This window comes from Cariama cristata, unplaced genomic scaffold (assembly GCF_000690535.1).
Source record: "Cariama cristata isolate BGI_N322 unplaced genomic scaffold, ASM69053v1 scaffold11995, whole genome shotgun sequence".
Taxonomy (NCBI): Eukaryota; Metazoa; Chordata; class Aves; order Cariamiformes; family Cariamidae; genus Cariama; species Cariama cristata.
In genome coordinates this window covers 16,974-29,146 of record NW_009618151.1, presented here as the reverse complement: position 1 = coordinate 29,146, position 12,173 = coordinate 16,974, and the positions used below count along the sequence as shown (strand labels likewise).

The 12,173-nt window shown below is 37.2% G+C and overlaps 1 protein-coding gene across 1 annotated transcript in view; it reads left to right on the top strand.

The window, feature by feature from the left end:
- Window positions 1-5: 5 nt before the first annotated feature.
- The window catches only part of SNX6 (sorting nexin 6), a gene marked incomplete at its 5' end in the record, with an annotated part of 27,827 nt that continues 15,659 nt past the window's right edge, over window positions 6-12,173 (top strand). The window contains 6 exons of the mRNA XM_009700747.1: window positions 6-80; window positions 5,731-5,835; window positions 6,687-6,797; window positions 8,377-8,498; window positions 10,443-10,566; window positions 11,889-11,984. Coding sequence (XP_009699049.1) covers window positions 6-80; window positions 5,731-5,835; window positions 6,687-6,797; window positions 8,377-8,498; window positions 10,443-10,566; window positions 11,889-11,984 — 633 coding nt within the window. The remainder of the gene's footprint in view (window positions 81-5,730; window positions 5,836-6,686; window positions 6,798-8,376; window positions 8,499-10,442; window positions 10,567-11,888; window positions 11,985-12,173) is intronic.

The following is a 12,173-nucleotide window of genomic DNA, read 5'->3' as shown; positions in this document are numbered from 1 at the left end:
CCGCTCCGCCTCCTCCCCTTCGCCCCCAGCAGGAAGGCTCGGACGACGGCCCAGATTTCCTCTCGGAGGAGGACCGAGGTGTAAGTGCCGCGGGGAGGCGTTAGGGACCCCGGCGCCTGGGGTGTTGGGTTGGGGAGGACAGGGTTGGCCACCTCCCCCGAGGGCCCTTTGGCTGCTGCCTGGCCCGAACCCGCTGCCCGGGTATCGGGAGGGACGCGGGATGCCGGGCGGCGGCAGGCGATTAGGGTCCGGGGTGCTTGTCTGCCGGGATCTGCTAATGGGGAAATAGCACAGGCTCCTCTGAAATTAGTGTCTGCGTGCGTGGGTTTTGCCTCGGATTTTTCATTGTTTTGTCACCCAAGTTTTGGAAGGGCAGTTCTTTCGTGCTTTTGTTGGGATAGCTTGGGAGGGGGTTGTGTACGTTGCTAGAGATCCATCTTCTCTCTCTCTGTCCTTCCCTGCGCTGATACGTGCCCCTCTCCCTCCGCACACACCCAGGTTGTGCTGTGGTCCTGACCACGCTGACCAGCCTTGTGGAGAGCACCAGGTTCCATCTCTCGTCGTGAGCCAGGGCCTAGGTGAAGTAGTCCTGCCCTCTCTTCCAATTCAGGCCCTAGAGGCTCTCCCATAGATAACAGTGGGGCGTTTACATTGCAGGCGCATATTGCGTGATAAACTCTTTATTGGAAAGAAGTTCTGTTGTTGGGACGGGATGCCATGATTATGTTTCTGACTGAGAAAACCTTTTTCTCTGCCCTATGGTGTCTGGCCTTCATTTCTCTTCTAACTGCTGCATCCATCTTTCTTTAATTTGCCTGTCTTACTTAAGCAACAAATCAGCTAATCTAGTGTAACTTATTCAGACTGATTACCACTGTCAGTTAGTATCTTGAGAAAGACTGACTGTGAACAAGGTAGGAAAGCAGCTTCTGGGTTGCTTAGGTTGCCTTGGCTGTTGCTGGTTATTGAAGTGGCTACGTCCAGTATATTACCAAAAATACAAAAGCTGAGTAGGACTGTGTTGGTATACACTTTTGTCATGCATGCCATAATCAAGTGTCAAATATAATGTTAAGTACCAAGCAATTTTTGACTGTATGCACATGGTGGGAATTCAGTGCATTTTATGTTCCACTTCATGACCAGAAATTAAAAACGGAATTCTAGTATTGTATTAGGCCAGTTCTGGCCACTGTAGAGCTTTTGCCTTTAATTATACAGCTACTTTAGTGAGAATACTGGATAAAAAAGAGAGGAGGCGGAAATTGTTGTCCTTTGAGTGTCTTCAGAACAACAACTGAAGAACTTATTAATTATGGAGTTGTATTTTACATAGGTAGTCCCTGTTACTTAGGAACAGACATTGAAGTGCACAGTTAAGTTGTATTTATCTGAAGGTGCATGTAGAACATAACAATACAAATCTGATCCTGTGAGAAACTTGTTTGTTTGGTTATTAGTTTTCTCTCTAAGGCTACAGGTAGTCAGAGTTCACAAGGTAATTTGAAAGCCTTAAGAAATCTCTTAGCAATCTTGTTTGTGCTGTTGGACAACTTACATCATCTTAGTTGGCCAAGTGCAGTCTGTTGGTTTGGTTTTTTTTGTTCCCTCCCCCATCTTCATCCAACACTGAGGAATTAAACCAGAACAGTGTCCTTCTCCTTTCCCTAATTTTTTTTAGGTTTTTATTTTCAATCACTCTTTTTTTTTTTTTTTCCCTCACTGCTGTGTAAATCTTTGGGGTTAAAACACAGGTTGTTATCTGCATAATTTTGATTGTGATACAGAAAATCTAATCAAAAGCACTGCTGGCAGTATGTTCATGAATGGATTTGCTGTGCTTTAATCTTCAAAACCAAAACTTTTTTTTTCTTAGTAGCAGTAGTAAAAATAAACAGCTTTTAATAAAGTGTTTCCCTGGTTCTGATTTGTTGCCTTCCTCTGTTTGTGGTTAAAAACAGAGTAGGTCAAGCCTTTATTTGGAAGCATGGATGGCAACTTCTAGTTAGAGTAATTGAGCTTTTAGTTTTGAAAATCAGTACCCTTTCCTCTCTAGGATTTAAATATTGCTATGACAGTCGTACTTTTGACGCTTCAGAATCATGTTGGTCAGCTACAGTTGTGTTAAGTTTAACATGGGGGTGATGGGATGAAAAGAGGGCTGGAAATTACGCTGATGCCACATAGAACAGTAATTCTCAAACAGTTGTGTTATACCATATGGAGCCTTTTCCGGAGAATTGTAAAACAGAGCACTGAGAATCATCTTTGAGGAAGTAGCAGTGGGTGGTCTGTAGAAGGAACTTATTATAAATGGTCTGCATAAAATGAACTTGCAGGACTTGCTTTTCTAAATCTCACTTAAGAAGATACGATTGAGTTTGCTTGGAGTTCAGTTCCTGTTGGGGTTTTTTGTACTCTCTCTAACATAAACAATACGTGCTTTGAAAGGTGATACAGTATTGCTTTACTAGTGCTGTCTTGTCTATTTTATATCTATATAAACTTTAGCCGACTTGGCTAATGCTCTTGTCTACTCATTTAGGGGAAATGAGCTATCCCTTACAACAGGTCTGCTAGAAACTTAATGCTAGGAAGACACTGTAATCTTTTGTTGTAAAAGTATTGTTTGTTTCCCTTGCTCTGTGTATTTATCTGCCTGTAAAGAACTCGCTGAAGAAGGGGTCCTTTTTCTCTAACATTTTTGAAAGAGCTCAGAGTATAGAAGTTACTGTTGTTAAGGGATGACATTGCCCAGGAATGTAAGGTTTGGTTGTTTCCCTTGTCTCTACCAGCTTCCTTCCATTATCATTTGAAGTATAATTGATCCTTGAGCAAGAGGTTAGGTGCTAAATCCTCTCCTTGCATCACGTTCTAAAACTTTTAGTACTGTAACATGACTTAGCCCTGGTTTTGGCTTCTGATGCTTTCTAGAACCTTTGAATAAAACAGGGACTTTCTTGGTATAGCATAGGAAACTGTAAAGCAGCTAAATTAAGTTAGCTCTTCTTTTGCTATTTGTTCAGCGTGGCTGTAGAGTATGTATCTAAGCATTAAATTATTTTGCTATGTTGTATGTATTAGATTGGGGGGAGGGGGGGCAGGATACAAAGGGACTGTATCCCACCTCCATTTTTTCCAGAATTTAAGGTACTTTCATTTCAGTTTTCATCCAAATCAGGTTTTGTAGCATTTTATTTTTTCATTTTCTACTGCCTTCACGACTAGAAAACCATCCATTGGTGGTGATTTTTCTTTTGGAAGTAGTGATGAAGAGATTGCTGAAGTTTGTTGTGTGATGATGTTGTTTGTCAATTTAATTCCCAGTAATGCAACATGAACCATTGTGTCACGTGAATACATTTAAAGTCCTTCAACTTTCTGATTGTCTTTGACACCTTTCATAAATGCTTCATTACCATTGCAGATGAAAATGTTTCCTGTTGGCAGTCAGGCTTCACAGCATAATTTAACATATGATTAAACTCTTCAAAACCGTTACAAACTTAACCCGGTATAAATCAAACAAATAGTCCTTTGCAGTTGTATGTCATGAGTGAAGTTGTCATGTTTAGGTTGTTCTTAATTTCCTCAGCACAGATAAACATTTTGTTCCTAAAATTGTGAATAGTACATATGTGCTGGTGTGCTGCACTAGAGACTGCATTCGCACTAGTGACAAACTTGAGCAGCTGTTATACTGAATCCTAGAATTTTGTATTGTACCACTTTAAAAAAAAAAAAAGGAGGAAAAAAAAAGCATTTTAGCAGAAATTTTTGTGATCTGTGAAAGACTACAAAAATACCATTTGAATAATCCAGATTATTTGCTGAGATTACTGTGTTTGTTAATGTGTACTGGGGGACCAGAGAAAAAGAAACAGTACCCCAGGCAGTGTAACCACTAAAAACTTTTTTACAAGCTGAAAAATGTGGTGTCATGACATAAGGCAGACATTGGTATGTCAGATTTTATTTTTCTTTCCTAAATTAGATGTTAAGCACATTGGAAACTCAGTAGGAGCTAGGAGATTCTGCCTCTGAGAAGTGATCTGCAATGGATGGTTGCACGATAATATGCCTTTGTGTGAGGCAGTGACCCCCTAAACCTTGGGAAAACAAAGCGCACTGCCCAAATCACATGTATGAATATGTTACTGTGCGGTGGTTTTAATGATTTTCAACTTTGCTGTAAGGAAAAGCTATTATGTTTGTGTAATAGCTATTGAACTGTTATATTTTGCTAGCCCAGCAGATTATGTTAGGCTGTATGATTTTGGTTTAATTTAATACACCAGTTCTAAGATATATTAGTCTGGTTGCTGCTACATAAGCAGCAGAGTTGTCTGTGCATTGAAGTTAATGAGAAAACTAGAGTGGGATTTATGATTTAAGGTAAGGATTAAGGTAACTGGTGGAAAACAAGATGTGGCAGTTGATGCTTCTCTTCTAGTGCTGTTCCAGTGCCTTGCAGTGTTACCTTCAAAATCTGCTCATATGTAACCTTTGTACTGTGTGTTGCCAATGCTTACAGCATTTTTGTACTTGAGTACAGACTTCAAAATGCAGTCCTGAAAAATTTTGCGGGAAAAAGTGTATATCTCTATATGGCAAAGCATTTTTATACTGTAGAATGTGATACTTCTAGAAAAAATGCAGCATTGAAGAAAACACAGTGTCTCAGTAAAACATAAGCCTCATGAGCATGACGTCGAAATATTTTTTGACAATGGGATTGGAGAAGATTTCAGAGTTAGCCTTAGTACTTGTAAAAATGTCTGAATGTCTGTTGATCATGGTGATTAAATTGTTCTAGAGCAATTTGTCCCATGACAACAAGGGTGCAAGGGTGGGGGGGACTCAAATTTCCAGTTGGAGTCTGGATGAGGTTAGTTCCACCAAGTACTGTTTGAAGCCTTTGTTTGGTCCAGTTACTGCCAAACATCATGGTGCTCAGATAATCTTCCAATTTTTCTGTATTTGATCATTGTCTCATTTTCTTTTTGATGTAACTTTGGAATTACTTTGTGAGCAAGTTCAGTTTTCATGTCTTGTGGAAAAAAAATGCGTATTCCTTGCACTCTTGCCTTTTCTCATGCTGATTTTGAAGAGATTAAAATATTGGGTTTTTTTCCTTTTTTTTTTTTTTATTTTTAATATTTCCAAGGAGACTTAACTCTCTGAAGTTCAGGATTTTTTTTAAAGCTTTTTCAGTATATCATGGGAAATGTTAAACAAAAGAATAGTGTAGGACAGTGTGAGTAAACCAGGTCTTCAATAGTTCTTGCTTCTTTGAAATATACGACCATTTTTCTCCTTAAAATACCTTTCCAACTGTTAGTACCATTATAATTACCTTTACAAGTACACTCACTTACAGCAGATTGTCGATTCAGGGGAGCAGGAGGAATGAAGAGAAAATCCTACCAAACTTGCTGCTGTCTGTAAATGTATTTTGTCTTGACCATCTCATTTGCTAGTAAGCTAACAATATACAGAAATGAAAATAGTGCACTAACAATGAGTATGGTAAAGAAAATTATTTGTATAGTCAAATGTGCCATAAGGAGTACTGCTGGAAATAATCTTTTAATGTTGGGTTTTTTGAAATCTGTCTTCAGTCTTTTAAGGATGTTCAGCATTGCAGGATCAGGGAATCTTCTCAAGGGAATAATAAGGGAAAGATAATTAACTTTTTTATTTAAGCTAAATAGATTTTTCTTTGTTTAGCTTAGAGCGATAAATGTAGATCTCCAGACTGATGCTGCTCTGCAAGTGGATATCTCAGATGCACTCAGTGAGAGGGACAAAGTGAAATTCACTGTCCATACAAAGGTAAAAGCCTGGGTTTGTACACTGAACATTTTCTTAATTATATAGCAAAAAAAGTTTGCTTAAACTGTTTCTTTAAACAACTGCAGCAAAATCCAAAGGAAGTGAGAAAGTAGCATTATCTCATGTTTAAGAGACTGTGTAGCTGCAGTGCTTAAGAAAAAGATGGCTAAAAAGTTAAGAGGTTAAAAACTCTTTAGAAAAAAGTGACATTCCATTTTTTGTACTGATGTGTTGTCATGGCATTCCTATGCTTATTAATTGGCCTGTTTGCAGGTAGAATCTTTAATATACCTCTGTGTTCTTCAGTATAGTTTTTTATTAGATTAGCCATGGTTTCAGATTCTAAAAATATATTTCATAATGGAATTACATTCAAGAATCATTTTTAGTTACTGCTTGTTTATGGCTTTTCTTCTTTTTTAGATTTGAATGTTTGTGGATCACAGAAGCACAGATTAGTTGAGGTTGAATGAGATTTCTGGAGGTCATTTAGTCCCTTCTCCTCCCTCACTCCCACCATTAAATCAGGGTGAACCAGAGCACATTGCGCAGGACTTGTCTGTTTGGGTTTTGAATATCTCCAAGGGCTGAAACTCCACAACCTCTTTGGGCAGCCCATACCAATTGATTGCTGCACTAATTAAGGCGGGGGTAATTACTGCTGTATGAGCTTTTTTTTGGTCAAATCCTTACTTGGAAGATTGGATTATTTTTTACAGGGATATTTTTGTTGTTTCTTCAAGGTGTTTTTCATATACTAATGAAAATAATCGTGGGTTTGGGGGTTTTTTTTGAGCATGTGGTGGTTTTTTTTCTTTCTTTCATATTTCTTCCTCTTTTTCCCCTTCTAGAGTTCCTTACCAAATTTCAAACAAAATGAATTTTCTGTTGTCCGGCAACATGAAGAGTTTATTTGGCTTCATGATTCTTTTGTTGAGAATGAAGACTATGCTGGCTATATTGTAAGTATTACAGTTATTTTCGTTTATGTGCGCTGTTTTCTGTGGGCTGTATCAAAAATACTTGTGACTGCTTTTAAATGCAACGGAAATGGCAAATGTTCATTCCGTCTTAAATCAGATTGGATGCTCTAATACTTCATTGTATGCAATTACACAAAATCAATGGTTGAAGCAAGCTTGGAGGAAAGTTACTGTAGTTGTCATACTTTATTGCCTTTCACTCCTAAGGAGTGAGTAGTTTAATCTGTATCCAAGTGTGTTTTTAGTCCACTGTGTTAAAAGTGTGGGAGGTAGGTGGACTGTATAAGTTGGTGCTGCTGTTTTTGCAACCTAATGTTTAACTTAGTTACAAGTTTCATGTTACCTTTGTTTTAGCTGGAATGGCAGAGTGCAGTGACTGAGCTTTAGTAATTAGACTTTTCCAGTTTTCATTATGAAGATCAGAATCATTTTACCATAAATCAATTGAAAGGGAAAAAACCAACGCAAATACCATCCAGAACTACAGAGACCCTTAATACACAACTTAACAACTTCTGTTTTGAAGTTTATTTTAGGCCTCCGAGGAGCAGAGGTCCCAAAACAGTCACCTTATGATACTGCCTAGTAAAAATGGGTGCTGCTCTTCATACTTTAATTACAAATAGGAATATTTGTCATCTTGGTGTGAAAGTTAGGTATTCATTTTGTGTTTGGCGGGGTGCCTCCTAATTCAGAAGGTAAACATATATTTCTAATTGACTAGTGGGTACATTGTGATGACTATGATCTGTGATGTGTCATACCATTCTTGAGCTAGTCTTTCTTTAGTCAGAAAAGCTATTTGAAGTGACTAGACCTTCAGTGTGGAAATAACTAGTTTCAGACAGTTGACTGCGTAGATGCTGGATTTTTCTTTTATTTAATCCATTAATGTAATGGGCAAATATTGGTGAACTAAAATTTAAGCATAATTTAGCTTTGTTCTATGTCCTTTTACTGATAGTAATTCAGGATTAGTTTGACTGGTGTTTCTCTTTCCATGTTAATATATTATATTAGAAGATTAACCTAGAGACTTGTTTACTTTGTGCCTTGTTATTTCAACAGATGTATCTTTAATGTCAACAGGGCTGCAAGAAAGAACTAGTGCCTGCAAACAATGTGGAATGGGTTTTTTTGTTTAAAGTTTTGGGGGGTTGTAAATGGATGGTGTGAAAACAGTTGTAGAATTATTTTTTTCTTTAAACAAGAAATAATCCTTACCAAATTGGCTAAAACAAAACTAATTATAAAATAATGATTTCAAGTTTTAATTCATTGTCATGGGAAAGCTAGGTATTGTTTGGTTTCTGTTGTAATTAAACTACTGAAGCCATTAGCTAATACTTTAGTAATCTTCAAGGATACTTGGCCAAAGTTGGTATAGTAATGCAGCATGTCTGACTCATGAATGAGAGACTTTATCCATAATTGCTGTAATGAATGACGAAAGAGAGCCATATATTAAAAAGCTGCAGGCAATCTACAGTTCCTGTACTGAATGGATGTTGTTTGACTGAGAAGATGAGAAATTAAAAAAATTTTGGTTCAATTCCAGATTCCACCAGCACCACCCAGGCCTGACTTTGATGCCTCAAGGGAGAAATTGCAGAAACTTGGAGAAGGGGAAGGATCCATGACTAAAGAAGAATTCACCAAGATGAAACAAGAACTGGAGGCGTATGTAGACTTGAATACTACTACTTTTTTTTTTTTAAATATCCCTCAACTTTGAATCCTGTTTGCTGCCCCATGTTTCTGATTTCACTGTAATGGTTCTCTGTGAGATATAGGCTTGAGAATCCAGCTGGTACCTAACCAGGGTTATCTTAGTGATCATGATCAGAGCCATTAGGAAAATTTTAGAAATAATTTCATGGAAGATCTTTTGAAACAGGAAAAAAAATCAGCTTCTTCTTGAGCATTCAGCATATTTTATAAGGAAAAAAATGGTTAGATCTTTTTCTTCACAGAACACCTGCAAAGGGAGGAGGTAATCTCTGTCTTTTTTAGTTCTGGTGTTCCACATTTTGTAAGCATAATGAGACTTCAAGGTTTGTACATGTAGTGATTGAATTAGGGATTTTTGCATGTGGTTGGTACGGTAAAAATAGATGCCAACCTTCTGCTCCTCAAGAAATATGGACTTTACTAGAAAATACTTTTTTTTGACGCTTACGTGTTTTTTGCACAAGGAGAATATACTTCCTGAAAGTAGTATTTTCCCTTACTGTGAATTTAATGTGTATTGAAATATCTGCTGTAAAGCTTTTTGTTCCATATTGAGTTACGCAGTGAAGTTTCTCCTTGCTTCATCCACTTTCCTTATCATGCATTCACTTCTTTGATCTTTTTCCTGTCATTGGTTTCAGTTTTCAAGTGTATATTTACGCAGCTTCTAGACTGCTTCCACCAAGAGCTCTGAATTGGCAAGAAAAGTACATAGAACTCTTAGAACTGCTGCTTTCTCTTCGAACTCCAGCTGCTGTGAGCAAATGTCTTAAAAAGCTCTGTATTAGTGTTACATACAACATAATTTATAGCAGAGTAGATATACACTTCATATGCAGAAAACTGGAAATTAGCAAAACACTATAGATTTTTAAAGAATCTGTGGTTTTCCAGCGGCCCTGATCATGATTCTCTTGTGGTCTGGTTAGGGGTTGGATAACACAGAAAACTTTGGGTTTCTTCTACTGCCACCTCCATCCTCTGCATCCTCCTTTTTTGTCTTCACTGAATGACTACTACTGTCACTGAGATCAAACATCTCCCAACACTGACCCTGCTGGTTTGCTGGTATGTAAATCTTAACCTCCTTGCACATAGTGGAAGCAAAAGTGTTGATTATCATTTCACCGTTTGACCTCAAATGGGGAAAAGAGCCCCTTCCTCATTTCTAGACAAGTTACATCTTATTCATTGAATAAAATTAATTAAATCCTCTTAATTAAATCACAAGTGAATAATTGCTTTAAGTTGAGTTGGCTGCACTGTGCAACTGTGCAATTGTCATGGTTAAATGTGATTTTTTTGGTTGTAACTACCAAATGCTGCACTTAATTTCACTTTTAGAACCACTATGAAGCAAGATCATCCACGTAAGCTTTGGCTCAAAAAGGCTAGGTGCTTTAACATGGAATAAAAGACTGCTATCTAAAACAGCTAACAAAACTACATGAACGTTTAAATAAGTAAGGAGGGTGCAAATAGGCAAGGGGATGGAGGTGGGGAGGAAGGAATTTGCATATCAGCTACATAGTGCCTATTGACTGTAGTCAGTATCTTAATTTCTTGATTTTTGGGGTGTTGGGGAAAGGACAATTAAATGAGGTACACTTTCAGCAAACCAGTCTGTGTTAGCTAGCCTTAAAAATTAGAATGGTTTTGTTGAGTCTTCATTAAAGGTCTCTCTGTAATATGTTTGGGTATCAAATTTCCCCTTAGTATTAACATTGTACTATTTATTTATGTTTATATCAAAAATTGGAGTGATAACCTCTACTGTATCAGCGTATAATTTTGTATCCTGACTGAGGATCTCTTAAAGGTGCTCACTAGGCTTATCTCAAACTTAATTGCTTCATGTGAAATTATTATGTCTGTCTTATTTCTTGTTTTCAGTGAATATTTGGCAATATTCAAGAAGACAGTTGCAATGCATGAAGTGTTTTTGTGTCGCGTGGCAGCACATCCCATTTTGAGAAAGGATTTAAATTTCCATGTATTCTTGGAATATAATCAGGATGTGAGTATTGAAAACTGAACTGCTGGCAAGAGAAATCAAGATGTACTTTTATGGTAGGATGGAAAATTGATTAAGAGGGCTTTACCTCCTGGAGCAAATTGCATCAATTCCTTCATACCAGACATATTTGTGTTGTAAAAGTTAGAAATTCATTTAGTCTGTAAGAGTTCATTTTCCTGCCACCTGGGGAACCAAATGGACTACGTGCTCTAGCCTCAGCATCAAAAAATATTAATAGGAATCCAGTATGTTTTGGATTATAAAGATTAGCTTTTGGTGGTGATTTCACATGACGTTATACTTGTCCACTCTTTGAATTTTTTATTTTTTTTATTTTTTTTTTTGTGGGGAAGGATGATGCAACAAAAACAGAACTCTAATTTTTAGGATTTGGAACAATGGTTTAAATTCTTTTGCTAACAAAACTAGAGAGGATTTCTAATGAAATGTTCTGATCAGTAAAGCCTTTTTGTTAATAATGTAGGTGAAAATTTGATTAATTTTTTTTCTGGATATTGGACCAGTGTGGCTATCCACATGTTACATCCTGAGTTGCTGTCTACTTTTGAGTTGGAGAGGACTTTCTGGATTCGTAATGACTCCTTGGTATTGGAGTTAGTGGTTGCTCATATTCTGCAAACAGTTTTTAGTTGCTTTTTAAAATTGCAGAAATCAGCATTGAATGTTGAAGAAATCATTACAAAGATTGGCTCAACTGAGTACATGTTTAACTTCAAAATATGTTACAGAGGATCCTCTTGCTGCTTGATGTGGAAGTGTTTACTAGTTCAGGAACTCAGTTTACCTAAATTGGGCAAATTTAGATGGACAGGAAGAGTGTGAGGAGGCTGAAACCAACGTTATTCTCAGTGCAGTAAGGGGTAAATGCTTCTGTAGTTTCTGAAAGTCAAAGATCTGCCATTCTACACTTAAAAGAACAAAACCTGGTTATATTAGGTTAACTCAACGGCTATACTGTGCGTGATAAATACTGTGTTATTGATAACTGGCATGTACACCTTATACATATGGTATTATCTGTAGATGCTAGAATAATGCTGACTTTTTAAAATTTTTTTTTTTCCTGGAATAGTATTTTAGGTGATAAAGAACAGTCTAGTAAATTACGTTAGTCTGTCATTCTGGGTGCATGGTGCCTTGTCTCCATTAATGCAGAGTATAAGACTAAGCCGAGAGCAGGAAAACTGGTTTAGGAGTAGCAAGTTGTGGTATGTAGGTTTGATTTGGTTTTGTTTTGGTTTTTTAAAGCTTTTGTTGCCTACAGAAAATGAACTAAATTGATAAATGAACTTGTTTTTCAGTTGAGTGTTCGTGGGAAAAATAAGAAAGAGAAACTTGAAGACTTCTTTAAAAATATGGTTAAATCAGCAGATGGTGTCATTGTTTCAGGAGTAAAGGTGATTACTGCTTAACGTATCAATATTTAAAATGTATTAACATTGTTGTCCCCTTTTTTTAATGAAGCAACATTTTACATAACTACAAAAAAGGTATTTTTGTAGCAATAGCTAACAGAGCATAGGAAGGAACCTGTGGCCCTGGATGCAAGATAACTGAGAGTTATCTGATTGCGTCTGTGAAAGAGA